This window comes from Dama dama, chromosome 22 (assembly GCF_033118175.1).
Source record: "Dama dama isolate Ldn47 chromosome 22, ASM3311817v1, whole genome shotgun sequence".
Taxonomy (NCBI): domain Eukaryota; kingdom Metazoa; phylum Chordata; class Mammalia; order Artiodactyla; family Cervidae; genus Dama; species Dama dama.
In genome coordinates this window covers 16,958,867-16,983,744 of record NC_083702.1, presented here as the reverse complement: position 1 = coordinate 16,983,744, position 24,878 = coordinate 16,958,867, and the positions used below count along the sequence as shown (strand labels likewise).

Below are 24,878 nucleotides of genomic sequence, written 5' to 3'. Positions count from 1 at the left end.
TTCGTGACACTGGGAAGACCATAACCTTGACTATATGGATCTTTGTCAGTAGAGTAGTGTCTCTGCTTTTCAACACAGTCTAGGTTTGTCATCGCTTTCCTGCCAAGAATCAGTTGTCTTCTGATTTCAGGGCTGCAGCCACCATCCTCGGTGATTTTGGAGCCCAAGAAGAGGAAATCTGTCACTACTTCCACCTTTTCCCTCTCTATTTGCCAAGCAATAATGGGGCCAGATGCCTATACTACAATATAAAATAAAAGGTTTTTTTTAAAAAAACAGACTTGACCAAGCAGAAGAATCAATGGGTTAAAAGAAAGATCAGTTGAAATTATGCAATCAGAGGAGCAAAAAGAATGAAAAGGAGTGGAAAAAAAAAAAAAACAAACAAAAAAAAAACCTACAGGAATTAAGGATGTCATTAAGAGAAACAAGGTATCCAAGATGCCTACTCAGTCATGTCTGACTCTTTGTGACCCCATGGACTGCAGCCCTCCAGAATCCTCTGTACACAGGATTCACCAGGCAAGAATACTGGAGTGGGTTGTCATTTCCTTCTCCAGGGGATCTTCCTGGCCCAGGGATCGAAACTGTGTCCCTTACGTCTCCCATATTGGCAGGTGGCTTCATTACCACTAGTGCCACCTGGAAGCTTGGGTTCTAATCTTACCTGTACTACTTACTCACATCTTACCTGTATTATTTAGACAAGTGATTTAACTTTTCCTTGCCTCAGTTTCCTGAAATATTTTTTGAGATAAATATATCCTGCCTAGTAGGACTGTTGTGCACTCAAGTTCATATAGGTACCTGGTAGCGTAGTAGTCACAGTCATAGTGTAAAGAGCTCCCATATAAATCATGACAAAATGACAAACATCACAACCTAAAAATCACAAATGTTGTGAGCAAACAATGAAGGAGTACATGAAACATTAAATTAGTGAATACACACTAGTTTTTGCCTATGAAACTGGGTAAGATTTTAAAACTTGGTAAAAAGCAAATGTTAGTGAGGATAAGTGGAATCTAATAGTCTCACACAGTACTAGTGGAAATAAAATTCAGTGCAAACATTTCAAAAGGCACTTAATCTCTATGTACCAAAAGCCTTAAAGATATTCATAGCCTATAAAACAGCAATTCCAGCCAGAAAATATTGTTAAGAGAAATAATCATGAATGGTTCTTACATTTAAATACAGAAAAGTTAAGAGCAACTTTTTTCATGATAGCAGAAATGTCGGAAACTACTAAATGCCTGACAAAATAAAATTTAACTTTTAAGGCAGGACAAAAAACATTAAATAAAATTTTCTCTGTATGTTTGTTTGGTCCTCCTCCTAATATGCAGTGTGCATCTGTATTGCAGAGTAACCAGGACTTCTCAAGTATGGGAGTGCCTGCTTGGCCTTGAAGATGAATTATTTTTTTCTTCTGATAGTAGCATTGTAACTTGTTAAAAGAACAGCATTCTTTCCCAGCTCTACTGGGGGTCATGGTGACTTGATGCTTAACTGACATATATATCCTTGGTGAACTTCATGTAAAATATCAGTATATCATTCTGATATATGATCCTTTGTCTCAAAACTGTATATGACTATGCCTTCATCTTCTAACATGAAAATTACCCAGAGTTTTTCCAAATATCTGCTTCCAAGGTTATTAGCCTCAGTGTGGGTGGAATAAAATTCCCCTTTTTCCTCCTTAACTTGATTAATTGAATTTGTTTTGATCTGTGTAACACAAGTGGTTAAGTGAGTATATTGCATTTCAATTATGTAGCAAAATAATTGGAAGAAATTTAAAATTTCCATATTTTCTCTGGAATAGCCTATATTTTTGTGATACTATGATTAAATATTTTTATTGAGTGAAAGAATACTTAATGATATAAAAGTGTTAGTCATTCAGTCATGTCCAACTGTTTGCCACCCCATGAACTGTGTAGCCTGACAGACTCCTCTGTCCATGGGATTCTCCAGGCAAGCACACTGGAGTGGGTAGTCATTCCCGTCTCCAGGGAATCTTCCTGACCCAGGGATTGAAGCCTGGTCTCTGGCTGCAGGCAGATTCTTTACCATCTGAGCCACCAGGGAAGCCCATAATGATATAGAAATACGTGAAAAATATATCGTTAACTTTTAAAAACAGGTTACAAAATAATATATACTGAATTACCTAATCTTGAGGGTCTATGTTATTGTGTATAAGGACATCAGTTATGCTTGAAGGGACCATTTTTCACCAATGCCCATCATGGATTTCATGGTGGAGACTCCTATAATGTGTGCCGAGCCCAGAAATCATCAAAATGCTCACAGAAGCCAGGAATATTGTTATACAAGGGGACCACTGTTATACAAGACCAATGTCATATGAAGTAGAATAAGAACAAATTTTTGGTAGGATAATACTGAACAGTGTTGTTTCACTGAAACAACAAAATGAAAACACTTCCTTTGGCAAAATGGTCTTGCTTCATAAGTAACTTCTAAAGAAATTTCCTAGTTTACTAGTAAGGGTGGATGCCTTGCAAAGAACACAAATTGTCTCCCCCTTCGGGGGTACAAAATCCACCTCTGTCCTCCAGAGGCCAGAAGAGACGCTTCACCAGCATCTGCCCAGCAACCAGCACTCAAGGAGCGGAGATGAGGAGGGAGGGGGATTCCCAAGGACAGCTGCAGACTGGAGGCTGAGATCTAGGGGACAAGAGTGAGCTCTGAGATGAGACAGAGCTGCACTGAGTCTCAGCGGACCAGCACCCACATCTGACAGAGCCACCTCCTCCAGTCTGGAGACCAGATTCTCCGCAGCCCCATCCTTGACACCAGCCATCCTCTCACTCAGGGGAAACCAGCTCCACGGAGGGACCAGAGAGGGCACGAGAGAGAAAGTGCTACCTACAGACTCACAGCAGATCCTGGGAGGGGAAAGGACTGTCCCAGGCCCCCAGCACATCAGGAAACAAGTCACAGGAACTGGGGCAGAGACTCAGGAACTTACACACTTGGGGTTGCATGTCAACTGATCTCTACAGACAAGAGGTCTCCTCTCCTGACTGCTGACTCCTCTGCTCCACAATGGACACCTGGTAGGAACAGGTGAGGCCAGCAGGCAGAGCCTCTCACAGAGCCCAGTGCTGGGCAGACATGGCAACAAGCAGAGGGGAGCCCGGGGGATGGGCGAGAGGAGCCAGAGAGAGGCAGGCAGGCGCACGATTGTCTCTGATCTGGTTACATGCAGCGACCCAGCCCTGTGGGACCCAGTGTGCCTCACAGACCAACAGACTCAGTCTCTGCTCAGCAGCCCCATTCCTCTCACACAGACAGGCTTCACACACCCTCTCTCACACACACACACACACACTCTCACACACACCCCACACACACTGGCACCCACCCTCACACAAACACCCTTACACACTCCTCACTCACCCTCACATACACTCATACAAGCAAAAAGCACGCAGGAGCATAGACAGGAAACACAGGGACCCAGGGGCAATGCTCACACACCAGGCACGTGGAGTGTGTGGGAACAGCCCAGAGTCCCAGCTGAGCTCAGTCGCTGGAGCTTCCACACACCGGGAGCCACTGGGACTCCTAGAAGCTCCCTGAGAACAAGGGAAACAGTGGAGGGGACTCAGGCTGACCCAGCTCCGTCCAGACCAAACCTCATTGCTCTGTAAAAATCTGCCGCTATGACCAATGGACTCCCCACAGGAGAGGGACCAGTATTCACAGTCAGTGTGGCTCCTTTTTAGTCAAAAACACTAAGGCTTGGCTCCAGAACTCCAGACACCTTTCCCTTCACCACGGCGTCCACTGCCTGGTGTGCATCCAGGACAGAGGGGCAGCTCTTACCTTGACCACCCACCACAGTGCTGAGGAGGAGGACACAGAGTCCCTGGAGGGAGAGGTGTCGGCTCAGAGCCATCCTGACCCCACGTCCTCAAGGTCACAGTCCCAGCTGCAGGATCAGCCTGTGAGGAGGCGTCAGGGTGCCGACTGGGGTCTATATAGACCATGCCCTACATCCTCCCTCCTGAGAACCAATAGCGACACCTTTTACCATTTCAGGCACTATCGGAGGCTGCATCTGCCACTTTCTGAAGCTCAGACACCAATGAGCTTCTGCATCTTCTACATCTCCTTTTATGAGCAACGCGGTCCTTTGACCTCCTGCTTCCGTGGTCCTGAGAACCGGGCCCCGTAATCGGGGCTGGCGTAGAAAACTGAGTACCTTTCTTTCCTCTGATCACCCTGGCGGATCCCCAAGAGCTGTGAGATCTCACAGGGTCAGGTTGTTGAATCTATTGGCCCGTGGGGAATAACTCTAGTGGAATCAAGCACTGATCTTCCCAGTACAGAGCTCAGGGTAGTAGCCGAGCACTAGAAGACAGCTTGAAATACAAGAATATTTGTCAGGCCAGCAGAAAATGAGGACAAGGATTGCAGGAAATCACAGACCATGTAGAGGGTGATATGGAAACCATTAAGCTGAAGGGATGGGGTTGTAGGTCTTCTCTTCTCGGAATGATCTGGAGACTGGGTCCTAGAGAAGGTGCATGTGTGCTTAATTGTGCCCTACTCTTTGTGACCCCTGAAATGTAACCCACCAGGCTCTTCTGTCCATAGGCTTTCACAGGCAAGCATACTGGAGTGTGTTGCCATTTCCTTCTCAAGGGTATCTTCCTAACCCAGGGACCGAACCCATGCCTTTTGTGTCTCTTGCATTGGCAGGCAGGTTCTTTATTGCAGAACCATCTGGGAAGCCCTATAAGGGATTTTCAGACATGCTAAATCCCTTCCCATTTATTGCATTTCATTTTATGTAAATACCCCTTTCAGCTAGCCAACAAATGATGCTTCAGGAGAGAAAGAGATTGCTGTTATAGGAAACAAAGAGAAAGTAGTAGTCATTATTCAACTCTAGCCCTCCAAAATAGGAGTGGGAATCTCTAGAAGAAAACATATAGCTTAGAAAGATTAACGCTTTCTAAACTTCACATTTTCCCCCTTTGGATATTGAGAGTTTGATTTGATAGGATTCAGAACCCACTTGTATTATAAGCCACAACTAAAGAAGGTGCAAAATATTGTTTAAGGGAACTGCCCCCAGACAGAAGGATAAATAGAAAGTATTCCGCTGCACAGTGGCTGCAGGCAAGGGGCAAAGAAGAGGCAAATGAAGCAGAAAAGAGAAGAGGGTTCATTCATTCTGAGTTGAAGAGGAAAGTTGGCGGCAAGAATGGAAGCCAAGGTGGACTGAGGGCACAGAGCCAAGCAGAAGGGACTGATGTCCAGTGTGGCCATTGCTGCCTGTTTTGTCCCACTGATCAGAGAAGCTCCCATATGCTCCCCAGAAAGCAAGTAGCTCAGGGATGAGTATAGAGACTGAGAAGGGCCCTAATGGTGCAAGACAGAGCTCCCCCATCAAAATTCAACATCACTAACATACTGCCTCATTCCTCATACTCCCTCAGGCTAAAGATTCCCATGATGCACCTTTGTGGTCCACAGAAATCCACCCTGAGGCCCCCTCATCCTGACTCTCATCATTTCAGCACAAATGGGGGAAGATACCATCTGTGATACACACCACATATGCCTCAGAGTCCCCACCAGAGCTCAGAGACAGCTTCACACCCTCCCTCATCCACACCTGAAGGACTTGGTGAAGCCAACACGGAGGGCAGCTGTGGACCAGTCTACAGCTCTGTCACATCCCCCACTGGAAGGACCTCTCATCCCGGTCAGCAGACACAGCTTCACTGTCCTGCATGCCCGTCTTTCCTACTTGAGACTCAGGTGAATGAAAAGGGAGAAAAGTCAATTGAACACATGTTTTTCTCCCTCTAAATATGCTAATATTAACCCATTGTTTTTTAACACTTACTTGTCCTGTGTTCCTCTGACTTCCAAACCCCATCTGTACATGAACCCCTTCTCCTTCTGGATGCTTAATGCAGTAGTGATAATAGCCAATTATAAATGTCAGAACCAGAATATAAACTCAGGCACTGGGGTAGGAACAGGATCTGCTCAGTCACTAGAGTCGATGCTCTACTCCCCCTGGGACCCAGAGTCATCATTCCTTACCCAGTTATGGACTCCACTCCACACCATCACCAGAAACCACCAGACAAACACCTAGAATACAGGATGTGCTTCCTGGAGTCCAGTCATTCCTCCTACAGGATGACACAGGGATGCGTTTAGTGAACCAGGTACACATGGTCTCACCTCAGGATTGAGATCACGCAGGTAACATACTATTAGGGACTCCATATTTTGTTATAAGGATGGAGTGGGCAGGAAGGAGGGGCTAACCCAGGGCTGGCAGGCTGTGCCCAGGAAGCATCCTCTACCCCAGAGCTGGGGATGCAGGGTCAGCATGGACCAACTCATCCTCTAATGAAGGTTCATCTTTTCTGACACATAAGGAAATCTCAGTGTCCAATCTCACCGAAGATTTGAAGGAGGAACGCGTTAGGGAGGACACTAACCCAGCTGTGTCCATGTGAACTTCAGGAGTCAGGAGAACAGGCTCAAGAACCAGTCTGCCCTGGCCTGACTCAAAGCTCAGCCACATACCATGTGTGTGACCTTGAACAGGGTCCTTACACTCTGTATAGTGGCTTTGTCTGTAAAAGAAGAGTTATATTTGTGTATAGATGACAGAGTTTTGGTTAGAATTAAATGAGTTGGCCTTAGTAAGAGAAATAACCACTAGTTAATAGTAGTACATCATAGTGGCGGAGAAGCAATATTAGGGCCCCTCACTCCATCCCATCCCAGGAATCCCAGGACTCTAGAACAGGAATTCAATTCGGTTAGCTGGAGCCTTGACTGGAACTGTCAAAACTCTCCCAGGAACCACATGCTGTGATGGTGATTGGGGTCATAGTTGTGAGTCTTCCACACATCATCCCTTCTCTCTGTGCCCCAGAGAGAGATTCTACTGCTCATGAACCTTGACCTTACCAGCCGTGAACCTCATGAATTAAGTTGTTTACTTGCTAATTTTACTTTATAAATGAACTTGGTAAAGGTTCTGTGTCTAATTCACCTCCTTATCCCCAATGCCTGCTAATTAAAAATCCTAAATGTTGTCTATTGTATACCTGAATGAATGAATGTCAGCCAGGTATTTTACACAAATCATTTCAATCAAAAGAAATCTTTTGAAATATAATTTAACTTGATGTGCGGACTTAGCAACACAATGCAAGTTGTGTCACTTCTTGTAATGATATTTCAATATGATTAAATGGTATAAGCTATGTATGGTTCACTTCTACACTTCTCTGCAATGAATGCAATCATTTGAAACAAGGCTAGCCCCATTCCAAGAGCAGTGCTGAGACAACCAGTTCTAAACATGTATAAATGCTGCATCTTTGTATATCCGAAGATAAAGAAGACAGAGCTCAGCACACTGACAGGTAAACACCATGAAGCCTCCTCTTCTGGTCCTAATCAGATATGGCCAAGTGGTCCGGATGTTTATATACTTATCATTTGGCATATTTTCAACTCAAACCACAAACTGTAACAGGAAGAAATTCTGTTATAAAAAAATTTAGTTTAACAGCTTCTATATTGAATCAGAAATGCAGAAGTAAAAACCAGGAAGAATCCTTTTTTTAAATTTTGACTGTTTATTTCATCTTATGGATTGTAAAGCATTACAATATGTAGCATTATTATTCCCAAATCACCATGAAAATATGCAGGTTTCAGAGGTTAAGTAATCTCTTTGCTAGAAAAGTAAATAATTAAATATCCTTGGTAGACAGACATTTTCAGGACCAATCAGAGTGACTAATATACAAAATCAGTTCAGTTCAGTTCAGTCACTCAGTCATGTCCAACTCTTTGCGACCACATGAACCACAGCACACCAGGCCTCCCTGTCCATCACCAACTCCCGGAGTCCACCCAAACCCATGTCCATTGAGTCGATGATACCATCCAACCATCTCATCCTCTGTCTCCTCTTCTCCTCTTGCCTTCAATCTTTCCCAGCATCAGGGTCTTTTCCAATGAGTCAGCTCTTCGCATCAGATGGCCAAAGCATTGGAGTTTCAGCCTCACCATCAGTCCTTCCAAGGAACACCCAGGACTAATCTCCTTTAGGATGGACTGGTTGGATTTCCTTGCAATCCAAGGGACTCTCAAGAGTCTTCTCCAATACCACAGTTCAAAAGCATCAATTATTAGGTGCTCAGCTTTCTTTATAGTCCAACTCTCACACGCATACATGACCACTGGATATATGTGTATATACAAAAAAATATACAAAATATTTTTGAATTAAAAAATAAATATACAACTTTAAAAGGAAACAAGTGACTTGTTATACCAGAGTGTTGGAGACCCACCTCACCATCTGTGTTCCTTGTATGGATGAGACCAAGGTTGGTAAAGGCTTCTTTACCAAAGACCACTTCATCACAAAGACATGTGATGAGCTTGGTCATGAGCTGGTCATGAGCTGCCTGAGGTCCAGCCCATCATCTCTCTTCAGCCCTTTACAGTCTAAAACCAGCAACATCTAACAGAGAGTGTGGCACTGAATTGGCCTCATTCATTCCTCCATAGTGCGGCATCAGATACCCAGAGACCAGAGCAATCAAAGCTACTAAATAAAAGATAAGCAGATTCTAAGTGGAGAGCATGCAGACCAAGGACACTTTCCCACTGCTCTTGGAAAGTAAGAAACCCTCTCACCCCAGACACCATCCGTAGGAGGAGAGATAAGAAGATACCTCCTTGAATAGATGAAAACCACTCTCAGCAGGGAGCTTCAACTAGACAAGATAACTATTACCATAAACCCAAGCTAACTTGGGGGACAAATTTTAAATGGGAGAGTCTGTCATTTTAAATTGGAGAGTTTGTATAAAACACTGATGAAAGAAATCAAAGATGACACAAACAGATGGAGAAACATACCATGTTCATGGATTGGAAGAATCAATATTGTCAAAAAGGCTATTCTACCCAAAGCAATCTATAGATTCAATGCAATCCCTCTCAAGCTACCAACGGTATTTTTCACAGAACTAGAACGAATAATTTCACAATTTGTATGGAAATACAAAAAACTTTGAATAGCCAAAGTAACCTTGAGAAAGAAGATTGGAACTGGAGGAATCAACCTGCCTGACTTCAGACTCTACTACAAAGCCACAGTCATCAAGACAGTATGGTACTGGCACAAAGACAGAAATATAGATCAATGGAACAGAATAGAAAGCCCAGAGATAAATCCACGAACCTATGGACACCTTATCTTTGACAAAGGAGGCAAGGATATACAATGGAAAAAAGACAACCTCTTTAACAAGTGGTGCTGGGAAAACTGGTCAACCACTTGTAAAAGAATGAAACTAGAACACTTTCTAACACCATACACAAAAATAAACTCAAAATGGATTAAAGATCTAAATGTAAGACCAGAAACTATAAAACTCCTAGAGGAGAACATAGGCAAAACACTCTCCGACATAAATCACAGCAGGATCCTCTATGACCCACCTCCCAGAATATTGGAAATAAAAGCAAAACTAAACAAATGGGACCTAATGAAACTTGAAAGCTTTTGCACTACAAAGGAAACTATAAGCAAGGTGAAAAGACAGCCCTTAGATTGGGAGAAAATAATAGCAAATGAAGAAACAGACAAAGGATTAATCTCAAAAATATACAAGCAACTCCTGAAGCTCAATTCCAGAAAAATAAATGCCCCAATCAAAAAATGAGCCAAAGAACTAAACAGACATTTCTCCAAAGAAGACATACAGATGGCTAACAAACACATGAAAAGATGCTCAACATCACTCATTATCAGAGAAATGCAAATCAAAACCACAATGAGGTACCATTACACGCCAGTCAGGATGGCTGCTATCCAAAAGTCTACAAGCAATAAATGCTGGAGAGGGTGTGGAGAAAAGGGAACCCTCTTACACTGTTGGTGGGAATGCAAACTAGTACAGCTGCTATGGAAAACAGTGTGGAGATTTCTTAAAAAACTGGAAATAGAACTGCCATATGACCCAGCAATCCCACTTCTGGGCATACTAACTGAGGAAACCAGATCTGAAAGAGACACGTGCACCCCAATGTTCATCGCAGCACTGTTTATAATAGCCAGGACATGGAAGCAACCTAGATGCCCATTAGCAGATGAATGGAAAAGGAAGCTGTGGTACATATACACCATGGAATATTACTCAGCCATTAAAAAGAATTCATTTGAATCAGTCCTAATGAGATGGATGAAATTGGAGCCCATTATACAGAGTGAAGTAAGCCAGAAAGATAAAGAACATTACAGCATACTAACACATATATATGGAATTTAGAAAGATGGTAATGATCACCCTATATGCAAAACAGAAAAAGAGACACAGAAATACAGAACAGACTTTTGAACTCTGTGGGAGAAGGTGAGGGTGGGATGTTTCGAAAGAACAGCATGTATATTATCTAGGGTGAAACAGATCACCAGCCCAGGTGGGATGCATGAGACAAGTGCTCGGGCCTGGTGCACTGGGAAGACCCAGAGGAATCGGGTGGAGAGGGAGGAGGGAAGGGGGATCGGGATGGGGAATACGTGTAAATCTATGGCTGATTCATATCAATGTATGACAAAACCCACTGAAATGCTGTGAAGTAATTAGCCTCCAACTAATAAAAAAATAAATAAATAGAAAAAAATTTTTTTAAATAAATAAATTGGAGAGTTTGTGTTAACTTTGTGGAACTTTCAATCCATGCAAACATCCCTTGCTACTGCACAAGATGAAATCAGTTATAAAAATAGCAAATATTACATTTATGCATATTTGAATTCTAGAGGACACATTTTTAAGCCCACTGCAGAAAGAAAATATGTATATCTTTGGTTTTAAAAGCACCGAGTTGTCATCTCTGTGAACTCTTTCTAATTCCTCCAGCTCAAAACTACTGCTGTGTCTCTTCAATCTGTAAAAGTGGAAACTTTCTTATTGTCTCTAAAGAGGAGGCTGCTTGAGAGCAAGTAGTGTGTTTTATTCTTCAATGTCTCTATAAGCTCAAGTAAAGACATATAGAGAGAGCTTAACAAACATTGGATAAGAAATGAACGCATGAACAAATGCTGAAAAATCACCCTGCAGTTAGTGATACTGAGTTGGGAAAGGAGGTGGAGGCAGGGGAGACACATACCTGACTAATCCCCCTCGGCACAGACTGAGGTGGAGTAAGGAGTCAGAGACACACCAGCCAAAGGAGCCAAATACAACACGCCTTCAAATCCCACTCTGGGAGGGTCAGATCACTTTCAATCTCTGCACAGAGCTGTACCTCAGAAGCTTCTCCAAGGTGAGAAAAAACTGACAGCACTGCTCTCAAGAGTTCTACTGAAGGACGTGAATAGACAGTAATACTCGTCAAATAGCTGTATTTCCAATCCTCAGTGACTCATTCTGGACAATGAAACGTGGGTGGTGTCACCTGTGTCACTTCTGAGTGGAGGAATGAAAAGCCCAAGTGTGACTCTGTAGTCTCTCTCTTTTTCCTGTCACAGAAGCTGCGTGTTCCAGATGGTGCACATGCAAGAGCCTCACTGACCACAAACATCGGTAGGTTGTGATGAATGTGTGTGTCTGTATATGGATCTATGTGTCTATATGCATTTCTCTGTGTGTGTGTGTGTGTGTGTGTGAATGGCTGAGATTTGCGGGTCACTTTTTCCAGCGGCAGAACAGAGTCTCTTCTGATGGATACAAAGGAAAAAGAAGACTTGAAAAGAAGACAGCATGTGTCACATGAAGCAGGTACTTTCCTGGATCTCCTTTTCCTTCTGTGTCTTCATCCCAAGCTGCTCCCTCAGGTCTCACCTTATTTCCTCTGTTGGACTTGGTTGTTTGTCAGTCACCATTTCTGACTGACCAACAACTAGATCTAAATCCCGTTTAACAACACTCACCCTGGTGCATCTCCTGTTCCCTTTACATCACTCTGTGCTGACAGTCAGGCTCAGTTTCCCGAATTTGTCTCTCAGCATCTTGACCTTCATCCTTAAACAGCTCTTCTTTCCTCTGAGTTAGCCAGTCCATCATCTTTGATCCTATTTTACCTTTCACCAATCCTGTACTAATGAAAAGGCAGCATGTATTTTCTAAGCCCCCTCAGTTTTCTCTTGATTTCCTGAACAAATCTGATTCCTGGATTTAGTGTTCCATGGTCAAGAAATAAATTGGTTAAGAAATGATTTTGCTGAATATTTTTTTCCTCATCTCAAGAAAATGGCTGTTTCAAAACCTATATATATATCCTTGTGAGCACAGCCCTGGGGCTCTCCTCACAGGACTTGGAAGGGGCTGGTGTAAGGAGCGGATGTGAGGTTGAAGCTTCATTAGCTTCATGATTAATCCACCTCTGTTCAGAGTTGGTGTAATGACCAACTCCAGAACTATTGAGTTCTTGTAGGTGGTCATTCTTAAACCTCTTAAACCCAAGATTAATGTCACTGGGATGGCCCTCGTAGTTCAAAGACTGAGTGGTTGCTCAGACTTGAACTCTATGAACTGATGCTTTATTGCACATGGAGATTTGGTGCAGCTGAGTCCAGCCTGCACACCAGCCTAAGATCTCTGGAAACAAGGGGAAATGTGTTCCTCTTTAACATCTAAAAGTCTGTGAACAGATTCTCTTTTCATTATCATCAAATCTTTCCACATCTGGGTATGCTACCCAAGGCTCTTGCAGGCTGCAAGTATCTGCTAAGGCCCTTCCAGGGCCCAGGATTGGAGGGAGACTAAATCTGTGTGTAACTTCTGTATTTCCACTCTCCATAATTTAATAGATGTTCAGCTAATGTTTATTGAATGACTGAATGGTACTATGCTAGACATTTAAGAGGAATTATCTTAAATATAAAGAACTATTGTTGAGGACATCATTTAGCTAATTAATATTTTTGTTTTAAAGGCAAATGTTTTCAGCAATTAACAGGACAAAATTTGATTTTCAAAAAGAAGGCACACATCACCATCAGATACATCACAACGAACTCTGCAAATCTCTATCTCTAAGGCTACACAAGACAAACCACAACACACTCACATGTGGCTTCTTATTAAGTTTTAATCAGACCCAACAGAGGATACAGGGTATTGGGATGATTTATCATTTGGCAGTTTTTCCATTAAAACCACATAGGAATATCACCAGAAGAAAATTTGCAATTAAAAAGTACAGCTGCACCATCTATATGATATAAGGAAGGAGATGAGGTGCAGAAAGAGTTCTTTGGCTTGTCATGACAAACAGACTAATTAGTCTTTCATTTTGTGAAAGGAGAGTCTTCTGGGGCTGATCTTGAAGGATGCTGTAGAGACCAGGACAATTCGACTGTTGTGTCCAACAGTTAGAACTGTGAACTGATGACTTTGGATAATGATGTGCTTTGATTTTTTTCTCTTTACTTTTTGTGAATCTACTGTAGGTTTTCACATTTTTGTTGCCACAATGGCTCACATAAAACATCTTATAGACACAAGAGTCTATGTTACACTGATAACAAATTAATTACAATCACATACAAAAGCTCTACCTTTTGATCTCCTCCTGTACTTTCTGTTTCTGATGTCAGAATTTGCCTCTCTTTATATTGTATATCACTAACAAAATATTTTTCTCTATAGTTATTTTAACACTTCCCTTAGACTAGAGCTAACTGGTTGTTAGCACACTACCATATTCAGTATTAGAGAATTCTGTATTAGATTACATATTTACATTTACAAGTCTGTTGTCTGTTTTCACTTCTTTCATATAATAATTACCATCCTTCATTTAGCTTGAAGAACTCCCTCCAGCAATCTTGTAAGACAGACCTGTGTTGATGAACTCCCTCAACTGTTGTTTGTTTGGGAAAGTCTTTATCTCATCTTCATTTCTGAAAGACAACCTTCCTGAGAAAAGTATTCTTGGCTGGCAGGTTTACTTTCATCAGTTTGAATATATCATCCCTTTCTCTCCTGGATTGCCAGTTTTCTTCTGAGAAGTCCACCGATATTCTTAAGGGAATTCCTTTGCTGTGAGCATTTGCTTTTCTCTTGATGCTTCTAAAATTCTCTCTTTGTCTTGATTATAAACAATGTGTCTTGGAGACAATTATTTTGAATGAACTCTGAGGGGCGACTTATCAGCAATGTTAGGTAGTTAGAACAGGAAAAAGCAGTCCAGAATGGCGGTGGCTAAAAGACAAGGAAGGGAAAAGCCCATGAAAATAGAACAAAGGAAGATCCGAGGACCAAAGTGAGCACCTCAGGTAGAACAAACAGCCCAGGGGGAGGAAAAAAAAACATATAAAAAGAGGAGCCAAGGGGCCGAGGGTCTTTCTATCACTCTCTCTCTCGCTCTCTCTCTTGCTCTCTCTTCTTGCTTGCTCCCCCCACCTCTCTCTCATTCTCTCTCTTCTCTTCATGTCTTTTGGGTCGTCATGCCCTCACACATCGAGGATGTATTTTCCTTTATTTTCTAAATAAAACTGAGCTGCAACACAGAGCTGTGACACGGTCTGTCTGAGAGCTGTGACATGGTCTGTCTGAGAGCTGTGACACGGCCTGTCTGAGAGCTGTGACACAGATCTGCCTGAGAGCTGTGACACGGTCTGTCTGAGAGCTGTGACACCGATCTGTCTGAGAGCTGTGACACAGTCTGTCTGAGAACTGTGACACGGAACTGAGAGCTGTGACACGGTCTGTCTGAGAACTGTGTCACCGATCTGTCTGAGAGCTATGACATGGATCTGTCTGAGAGCTGTGACATTGATCTGTCTGAGAGCTGTAACATGGTCTGTCCAAGGGCTTTAACACTGGCCCGCCACTTCAAATTTTTGTTGTGACGAAACAGAACTGAGGAAATTACACACTCCCCTGACAGCTACATGAATTTGGATGTCTAAATGTCATCAGATTGGAAACTTTTCTGGTATTATTTCTTTAAGTACAATCTCTGTCCCTTTCTCCCTCTCTTTTCCTTTTGGGTCTTCAGTAATGTGCAGGTTGTTTCTGTGAATGTTATCCCATATTTCACACAGGTTCTTTCACACCTTTTCATTCTTTTTTTTCTCTTCTTTGTCCCCTGGCTAGGTAATTTCAATTGTCTTGTCTTCTGCCTCAAAGATTCTTCTGCTGTTGCTGATGCTCTCTGTAGCATTTTTTATTTTGTTGCATTTCATTCACTGTAATCCTAAGCAACAGAATTTCTGTTTGCTTCCTTCTCTTTTTCTGCCTATTGCACAGCTTGAGGGATCTCAGTTCCCTGATCAGAATAGAATTCATGCACAGCAGTGAAAGCATCGAATCCTAATCACTAAACCATCAGCAAATTCCCTGTTTGCTTCCTTTTTTATGATTTTGGTCTCTGTACAAAAAAAAAAAAAACAAACTGTATTCATTCTGTGGAGCAATGCAAGAGTCTGTGCCCAACAACTACTGAGGTCCCACAAACTGTAAATGCTCTAGGTCCCACAAACTGTAAATAGGAGCAGGCATGCTGCACCTACGGAAGCCTCTGTGCCTAGAGCCTGTGCTCTGCAACAAGAGAAGCCCCTGCATAGAGAAGCCTGCTGTCCACAAAGAGAAGTAATGCCTGCTTGCCACAACTAAAGAAAGCCCACATGCATCAACAAAAAAACAGTGAAACCAAAAATTAAAAACAATGATAATGATAATAAATAACTTTTTAATCTTATTTTGTTCACATATTCTTTTCCTGAATTCCATTATCTGCATTTTTTTGAGTTCCCTGAGCTTCTTGGCAGGTATTCTTTATTTCTTTCATCAAGTGCCATTTATTTCATCACTTCCCAATGGTGAATAGCCATGTAAGCTGCCCTGGGAGAAGTCCTGGGCATCTTCCCATCCCCAAGCACAGCCTAGAACTATGAAGACTGCAAGCGTGACTGTAGGTCAGAGCCCTAGACACCATGCGGAGCCATCAGCCAGGAACTGGGTGGGTTCAACTCACAACCAGGCCATCACTCTAAGGTCTTATATTATTAGTTCAGCAACCTCTCCACATGTCCACAATGAAATTGGGGGGGGAGGGGTGGTGTTGTGAAATGTAATCTTTACTTGGCCACTCCTACATGACAGCTCTCTCTACCCTGAAGAATAACAGCAGGATCACGTTTACATTTTCAGTAGTAACCAGATTAAAGCAATCTTGAAACAGTACATCTTCAGAGGAGCCCATTGGTCTGAAATTCTTCCTTTAAGAATTCAATCATATCAGACCCCTCCATCCACATCTTTGAAATGTAAATAGACAAACATACCTGATTTTCCCATCTATCCCTTCTTCTGGATCCCCTCTGGCTAAGTCGCCACTTTCCTGCCCTCTTGTCCCACATGGATGCAGGGTGTGGGTGAGCACCAATTTGCCATCCATCAACTCAGAGAGAGATATGAGCTGATATAATTTGCTCAGAAGGCTAGATAATTGAACAGATAAGAAATGGCAACATTCTGAAGAAATAGTAGGCAGGGATGGAGAGAATGGATTCATAAGGATTTGATAACAACTAGATATGGGAAAAGAGCAAGGAGGAATCTACAGATTCCTGAGGAATAAACAGATAAAGTAACCTAGGGAATGAGAGATGAAAAGGCAGAGGTAGTTACCTAGAGTTAGAGTTTTAACTGACCCATGAACTCTTAAGCAGGATAAGGAAAACTGTATCCATTCTCTCCCACCAGCAAACTCCTACTTTGAAACTCACACCCAAGTCTCCTGCCCAAGAATAGGTTAAAAACAGGTGATGTGACATCTCAGGGAAGAACATACAGGAATGTTCAGGATTGGGTTTTTACCATGAGTTTGTGAAATGAAAATATCTCCTGCCATATCAATAAACAAGAAAGGTAACAACCATCAGCGATTTCTGGCCTCCAAACATGAATGAGGGATCCCAAGACTATGATCCAGGGGATGCTCCCACTCCCCATGGAGATTGCTGAGGAGATGGGGAAATGCACGAAGCAGCCATCTGCCACTCCTTAAGGTGAACAAGGAAACAGGGTTGGCCCCAGATAGCTAAGCTGCATGTGAAAGGAATGAATTCAGTGAGACCAGAGGCTTGCATCTTCCCATACATAGCATGCTAAATTCCTTAACTTGATACCTGATCTTTGACGTTCAGACTTCCTGCTCCCTTTGTTGCAAACTTGTATACAGCCTGACTTCCCTTCCTGCCTCTTTGGAGCAATTTTCTCGGAGCTAATGAGATGCTGTCTCCAGGGCTTAGAGTCCTAAGCATTCCCACCAAATAAAATAACTCTACCAGGTTCTGATTATTTTCTGGTCGACAATTTATCTTGCTAGGAAAGAGAGTGTGAATGTGGACCAAGTTCAGGTGCTTTTTATTAGTAAGAATGACCTGGAGCATCTGTCTTCCTGGGCTAAGTCATGCTCTCATTAGCCTTTGAAGGAGGTGCGAAACCAGGGCAGTGCACTCATCTTGTATTTCCTTTGAGGAAAATGGTGTTTGAGAGCCAATCCCCTAAAAACATTTGACATGGAACTTGGTAATAATTAATAAAGCAAAAAAAATTTATTTTATTCAGAATATTTCATTTTGAGCAATTTCCATATAACACAATCACAGATCAGCACTATTCTATTGAGATACAGGCAATTAGAATATCTGTGGCATAATCTTATATTTAATACAACATCATTGCAAAGTCACTGTGGATGTTCCCAGGTCACTTAGTTCAGCATCATCGTACCCAGGGTCCCCAGTCTCCCCCTGGAGCAGCCAGGGGCTCTCTTCTCCTTCCCCAGGATCAGCTTCCTCTCTAGAGACATTTAGAGAAGAGCCTGAAAGAGGAATGAGAGGTATGATTTAGAACAGAGACAAGGGGGCCAGACAGGGAGGAGGAAGCAAGTTAAGCAAGAGGTGATGACAAAGCATCCCTGGGACCCAGGGGTGGGCAGGGAGGCTCAGACTATTTCATATCAGTTACAGTGAGGATGGATCCCAGCTGTCCTCTAGATCCAGTCCATGTGGTCTCTGGGGTCTCACCTCATGTGGAAACCCTGCATCACAGGAGATCTGTGCTCACACAGGAGCTCTGAGAAGACCTGCCTCCAGGCAGTGAAGGGCTAGTTATTCAGCTGTGTCTGACTCTTAGCAACACTATGAACTGTAGCCCACCAGGCTCCTCTATCCATGGGATTCTCCAGGCAAGAATACTGGAGAGGGTAGCCATTCCCTTCTCCAGGGGATCTTCCTGATCCAGGGATCAAACCCAGGTCTCCTGCATTGCAGGCAGATTCTTTACCATCTGAGCCACCAGGGAAAGCCCATCAAATGCATGAGATTACCCATGCATGAGATTCTCAAATGCATGAGAAACTGTACAGAGGCTGGACATTGAGTTCAAATTCACCCTTTCCAGGACAGAGACCAAAGATTACAGGGGATCAGCTAACTCCACTCACCTGTCTGAGACGTCATCCCATCTTCCTTCTTTGGGAGCACTTCCTCCTCACTCCCCTGAGAGGCAGGAGGAGCCCCAGGTACCAGTACCTCTTCAGCATCATCATAATCCTCACCAAGGGCATAGGTCTTCTGATCTGGGGCTCCTGAGCGCAGAGCAAGGGTAGATGAAACCACACTAAGTGGGTTGGTCTGGGAAATACCTAAGATCCCTTCTGACCCAGCATTTCTGAGCTGATAAATAGAGGCACCTGTCACTCCTTGTTTTAAAAGATTTTTTTCTCTAAGACCATGTTTCAATTTGATGTGTCCATAAACCAAAACATGACCTTACATATCTTAATATTTCCTGATTGAAAACATATCTTAAAGCAACTCTCCCACCATTGAGCATTACTAAAGTATTTTGACAAACTGTGCTTTACAGATGTTATTTTTAAAGCCAGTGTGTATCTCTTGTGATTCTAAACACAGAGAGCCCAGCCCCAAATGTGAGGCATCACAGAACAGCCAGAGAAGGAGAAGGAAAGACCCTATCTAGACACAAGGGATCCCTCTGGTCCATCAGAGGAAGACTGTACCCCTTATATCTCCTCTCTATGAGGAGGGAAACTCTCTTCCGCAACACTCAGCTGAAGCAGGTCCACCTCTATTACCTGGAGCGGATCTGGAGTCATTGTTGTCCTCACCATCTGACAGGAAGCCTAAAGTGGAGAAAAACATCACACAACACACAGAATGACCCTCCCACACCCACGGGACCAATGTTAAAGCTGAGAAGGGATGGGTCTGGCTCTTGCAGTGTAGACAGAGGCTGTGAGAGGCCAGCCTGCCACTTTGGAGAGCCACCTCTGTGAACCTGGGGAACATGTCGGGTCTGCGAGAGGCTGAGAAAATGTGCACACCCAGTGGGTGTGATAACCAGAGGTCCCAGGAGGGCAGACAGAGACACCCACCTGGGCTGCCCAGAAGACCCTCCTTCTGAGTCACAAGGTGATCGAGCTCCTCATACACGGCTTCAGCAAGAGCATCTTCATAGCTGGATAAGGCTGAGAGATCCCCCAGCAGGTCAGAGGTTCCACCCCAGACACTCCGGTCCAGGAGGCCCACCTTCATCTCCCTGATGCTCACACAGAGGCTGCCTGGACCTTGGCATCATCGCCCATCCCGTGCACCATGTCAGCACCTTCTCCCGTCATCTGACCTGAATTCACAGCTCAGCCCCGACTCTGTCTGGTCTCATAGGAGAGGCTATGACATATGAGAGTTCACGCCGCAGTCCTAAGAACCTCTGTCTACTCAGCCCTTAGAGCTCAGCACGGAGCACATGAGTTCCGCAGACTCACAACAGAGACCTGGCCCAGGCTCCCCTCCTCACACCTGCCCCATCTCCTGCCTGCACACATGCTCCCTGGTCCCCAGTTCCCCCTGCAGCCCACCTCTGCGCTCTGCTCTCCATCTGAGCACCTGAGTCACCAGGATGATGAGGACCAGGAAGAGAAGGGCCCCCAGGATGAGGCAGAGGACCCCAGCCAGGGAGAAGAAGCCAGGGAGAGGACTTGAAGCTGGTCTGGACCCTAAAGAGAACAAGGCAACAGGGTGTGGAGAAGGTCCTGGGCACAGAGAAACCCCCTGTGCCAGCATTCCCAGGGGATCCAGACGATGGCATCCCAGCCTCAGACACAAGTGCACTGACAGTGACCTGGCTCCCCCAGGTCTCATCTTGAGATGAGTCAACTCCACTCGGCCAGTGTGGCCCCGAGGCAGAGCCGGGGATTGTCAGGGAGCTGCCCTGCCAAGACAGCCTCTGAGGACCCGGCTCATCTCTTCTCCTTGGGCTTCAGGAGACAGAGCGTCAAACAGTCCTGGGACCCTCACCTCACTGATGAGGAGCAACACTCAGGGGCAGGTGGGAGAACCTTAGATTCTGCACCACCTAGTATCCCAGTCATGAGAAAAATGTGGCCCCAGGAACCAAGGCCGAGGAGTTCACAAACATATTGCCCTGGGCTCCTCCCCACCAGCCAGGGCTCTTCAGGCTCTTTCCTCTCCTGAACTGTCAGAGGGCTCACAGAACAGGCCGCCAGACCTGAGTATTCTCTCCTGGCCATGGGTGTTCACAGTACCTGCTGCAGTCGGGGGCACTGTTTTCCTTACACCTAAAGAGAAGAACAGCAGTGTGAGGAAAGGGAATTGGCCAGAAAGCAGGGCAAACCCATTTTTCTCTCCTGAGCCTGAAATCACCCCTCAGTCTCCACAACATCAGTATCCAGTCCTCCCAGCTCCCCCATCCTAGATCAGAGCCCCAGCACTGGGACGCTGTCTGAACATAATCTCCCCAACACCCCCGGCCCAGCCCACTGCCCCTGTGCTGCCCCAGCTCACCCAGGACGGACCCCGAGCCCCTCACTCACCAGAGCACCTCACACCAGCATCCTCCTCGTGCTTGCAGTCGCTCTGCCCCCAGGGATCCGCAGCACAGTCCCACAGGGAGGACTCCCGGCCCCCGCACCGCACCTCGTCCAGCCAGATGCTCCCGTTTCCAGGGCCAAACGCCGCGGCCCGCACGGCTTCCAGGGCCGGGCCACAGCCCAGCTGCTGACACACCACCTCGGCCTCTGCCAGGCTCCAGGAGTCATCGCACACGGTGCCCCAGGAGCCGCTGTGCCAGACCTCCACCCGCCCTGAGCACTCGCTGTCTCCTCCCCTGAGCCGGAGCTTCTCTCTGTCTGAAAAGGCAGCAGCCCCTCCTGTGACTCCCCTGGTGGGAGGAAGGAGCCCCTGGGGCCCTGGGGAGGGGGCGGGGCTGACGTACCTGTGCAGGGGGCAGCAGCTGGACAGCTCTTGGCTCTTCTTTCTGCAAACAACAGGGAAACAGTGGATCAGGGACAGCTGGGCGTGGTCTTGTCCCCAAATAAGATTATCTAAGGTCTGACTCAGTGCAAAGGACACATGAAAACACAGGCTTATTATTATCTCCTGGGGTGAAACTCACTGCATCTGATCACCAGCTGAAATTACTTTAATATTTACTTGTTTATCAGTCTTCACATTCCCACAGCAAACATAAACACAGACATCTACAAATGTACCCACACACTCCTCTGAATGAAAGTTCCATTAGAAGAAGGACCTTGTATATCTTATATATGCCATGTTTCTGCTGTTAGGACAGTGCCTGCACATTGTGTGCACTCATTCAACAAATATCTATGGAAAACCTTTGCTAAATACCTAGATAGGGGCTTGATAAATATTTATTGAATGAATGAATAGATGAATAAAATTCAGTAAAATAAAACTTTAAATTCACATTAATCAGTGAAATAGTAAACCAAATATAAATGAATGGAAATAGTCTATGATAATAGCTCATATTAAATTAATCAGCCCAGAAGAACAGAGTTAATTTATATTCAAAATCTCACATATGTAATTTTAATGGAAAATTATTAGAGAGATTATAAGCTACTCTTACCTACTATTCAGTGTAACAAGTGGGCAAGTGAAGACTACTGTTGTAAAAGGAAACTCTTTTTTAAATTTATTTTTAATTGGAAGATAATTGATCTACAATACAGTGTTGGTTATATGTGTGTGTGTTAGTCACTCAGTTGTGTCTGACTGTTTGTGACCTATGAAATGCAGCCCACCAGGCTACACTGTCCATAGGATTTTCCAGGCAAGAATACTGGAGTAGATTGCTATTCCTTTCTCTGATGGATGTTCCCTACCCAGGAATCAAACCCAGGTCTCCTGCACTGCAGGCAGTTTCTTTGCTGTCTGAGCCACCAGAAAAGCCCATAGTGTTGGTTAGGAATCTCTTAAAAAGGAAATATACAGGAAAGACTTAGTAGAATTCTAAGAAGATATATGTACACACATATGTACACAGAGTAAGGCAAAAATTTTTGCAATAGAGTAAAAAAAAACCTACTGAGAAAAATTTGTATTGAGAAGATGCAGAAATAATAAACAAAAGACTGAAAAGTATATATAAAAGAATTGAAGCTGAGAGAAATCAATACAAATTCAAAGCAACACAAAGAAACAGAAGGGTAAATAGTACCTGTCATAAAGTATCAAAATTTGTATATTCTTTCCAGATCATCCTACCAAACCTCCTACCCACTCTACACAGAGAACCTCTGAGAAAATGATGGCGGGACCTTTGTGAGGGTGTTGCTCATTTTCATGGTCAAAGACTTTACCACCTCTCAATTCTGTATTTAACTGTAGGAAAAATATCATCAATAAAAGGTCTAATAGTTTAATGCCTCTTTGGCTTTCAAATGGAAAAGACAGATGAAAAAAGAGAGGCAAGGAAGGGAGTGAGCCTCTGCTTTTGAAGTATCTGTCCCCACATTCTCGTAGCTATGGGTTTCAGGCAACACCCAGGATACCACTCAAGGTGTACCTGAACGGGGTGTGTGAGTTTGTGTATGTGGAGGGGGAGGGAAGGAGAGAGAGAAACAGAGAGAAATGTTGAAGGAAGTAAGGTGCTATGGTTTGACTATTTGTTGCCCTCCCCAACATTTCTTTATTTCATTCAACATTTATTTTCAAAATCCCAGTTCCCAATGTAACAGTATTTAGTGGTGGAGCCTTCTCAAACTCTTCCAAAAACAGAAGAAAGAAACACTTCCAAACTCATTTTATGAGGGCAACATTATTCTGATACCAAAACCAGATAAGGACACCACAAGAAAAGAAAATTATGGGCTAATACTCTGATAAATATAGGTGCAAGAATCCTCAACAAAATATTAGAAAACTGAATTTGACAATACACTAAAAGAATCATACACCATAATCAAGTGATGTTTGTTCCAAGGATACAAGGATAGTTCAACATTCACAAACTAATCAATGTGATACACCAAATAAGCAAACTGAAGGTAAAAATCATATCTCAAAGGATGCAGAAAAAATGTTTGACAAATTCAAAATCCATGTATCATAAAAACTCTTTTACAAAGTAGTTATAGAAGGATTGCATCTCAATATAATTAAGGCCATATGAGAAGTTCACAGCTAACATCATATTTGACTGTACAAAACCAAAAGCTTTTCCTCTGAAATCAAACACAAGACAAAATTATCTACTCTCACCACTTTTATTCAGCTTAGTTTTGGTAGTCCCATCCAGATCCATCAGGCAATAAAAAGAAAATCAGACATCCAAATCTGAAAGGAAGAGGCAAAACTGACACTATTTGCACATTGCAAAGTGAAAGTGTTAGTCGCTCAGTCGTGTCTGACTCTTTGCTACCCCAAGGACTGCAGCCTGCCAGGCTTCTCTGCCCATTAGGATTCTCCAGGCAGGAATACTGGAGTGGGTTGCCATTCCCTCCTCCAGGGGATCTTCCCAACCCAGGGATCAAACCCGGGTCTCTTGCATTGCAGATGGATTCTTTACCATCAGACTCATGAGGAAGGAGACTCCCTTACATGATAGTATATATAGAAAACCCTAAAGACTTCACCAAAAATATGAGAACTAATACACTCAGTAAAGTTGTAGAATGAAAAATCTATATACAAAAATCAGTTGCCTTTCTATGCACTAACAACAAACTGCCATAAGGAGAAACTGAGAAAACAATTCTATTTGCATTGGCATGAAAATAAATAAAATATTGAGGAATAAATTTAACCAAGGAAGTGAAAGACATGTACACTGAAAACTATAAGACATTGATGAAAGATACTGAAGAAGACTCAAATAAATGGAAAGATATTCTGTGCTCATAGATTGGAAGATCTAATATTATTAACATGCCCATACTACCCAAAGCAATCGACATAGTCACTGCAATCCTTACCAAAATTTCAATGGATATTTTCACAGATACAGACAAACAATCCTAACATTTTCATGGAACCACAAAAGACACTGAATACCAAAGCAATCTTGAGAAAGAGTAACAAAGCTGGAAGTGTCATGCTTCCTGTTTTCAAACTATATTACAAAGCTATATTAATCAAAACAGTATGTTGTTGGCATAAAAATGGACACAGAGATCAATGGAACAGAATAGAGAGCCCAGAAATAAACCCATGTTTGTACAATCAATTGATTTTTGACAAAGAAGCCAAGTATATACAATGAGGAAAGGACAGTTTTTTCAGTAAATGGCATTGGGAAAACCGGACAGCCACATGCAAAAGAATGAAACGGAACCACTATCTTACACCACTCACAAAAATTAACTCAAAATAGATTAAGGACTTGATCACAAGTCCTGAAGCCATAAAACTTCTACAGGCAAATACAGAAAATAAAATCGTTGACATCAGTCTTCATGAGGATTTTTCGGATTTGACACCAAAATCAAAGAGAACAAGAGTAAAAAGAAGCAGTTGG

General features: G+C 43.5%; 1 protein-coding gene across 1 annotated transcript in view; it reads right to left on the bottom strand.

The window, feature by feature from the left end:
• LOC133043047 (uncharacterized) overlaps positions 1-24,878 on the bottom strand; it is a 121,186-nt gene that overhangs the window by 48,543 nt on the left and 47,765 nt on the right. Inside the window, 11 exon segments of the mRNA XM_061123936.1 lie at positions 3,865-3,951; positions 4,066-4,196; positions 16,346-16,501; positions 17,751-17,889; positions 18,514-18,654; positions 19,168-19,215; positions 19,468-19,560; positions 19,951-20,088; positions 20,638-20,670; positions 20,926-21,240; positions 21,327-21,368. Coding sequence (XP_060979919.1) covers positions 3,865-3,951; positions 4,066-4,196; positions 16,346-16,501; positions 17,751-17,889; positions 18,514-18,654; positions 19,168-19,215; positions 19,468-19,560; positions 19,951-20,088; positions 20,638-20,670; positions 20,926-21,240; positions 21,327-21,368 — 1,323 coding nt within the window.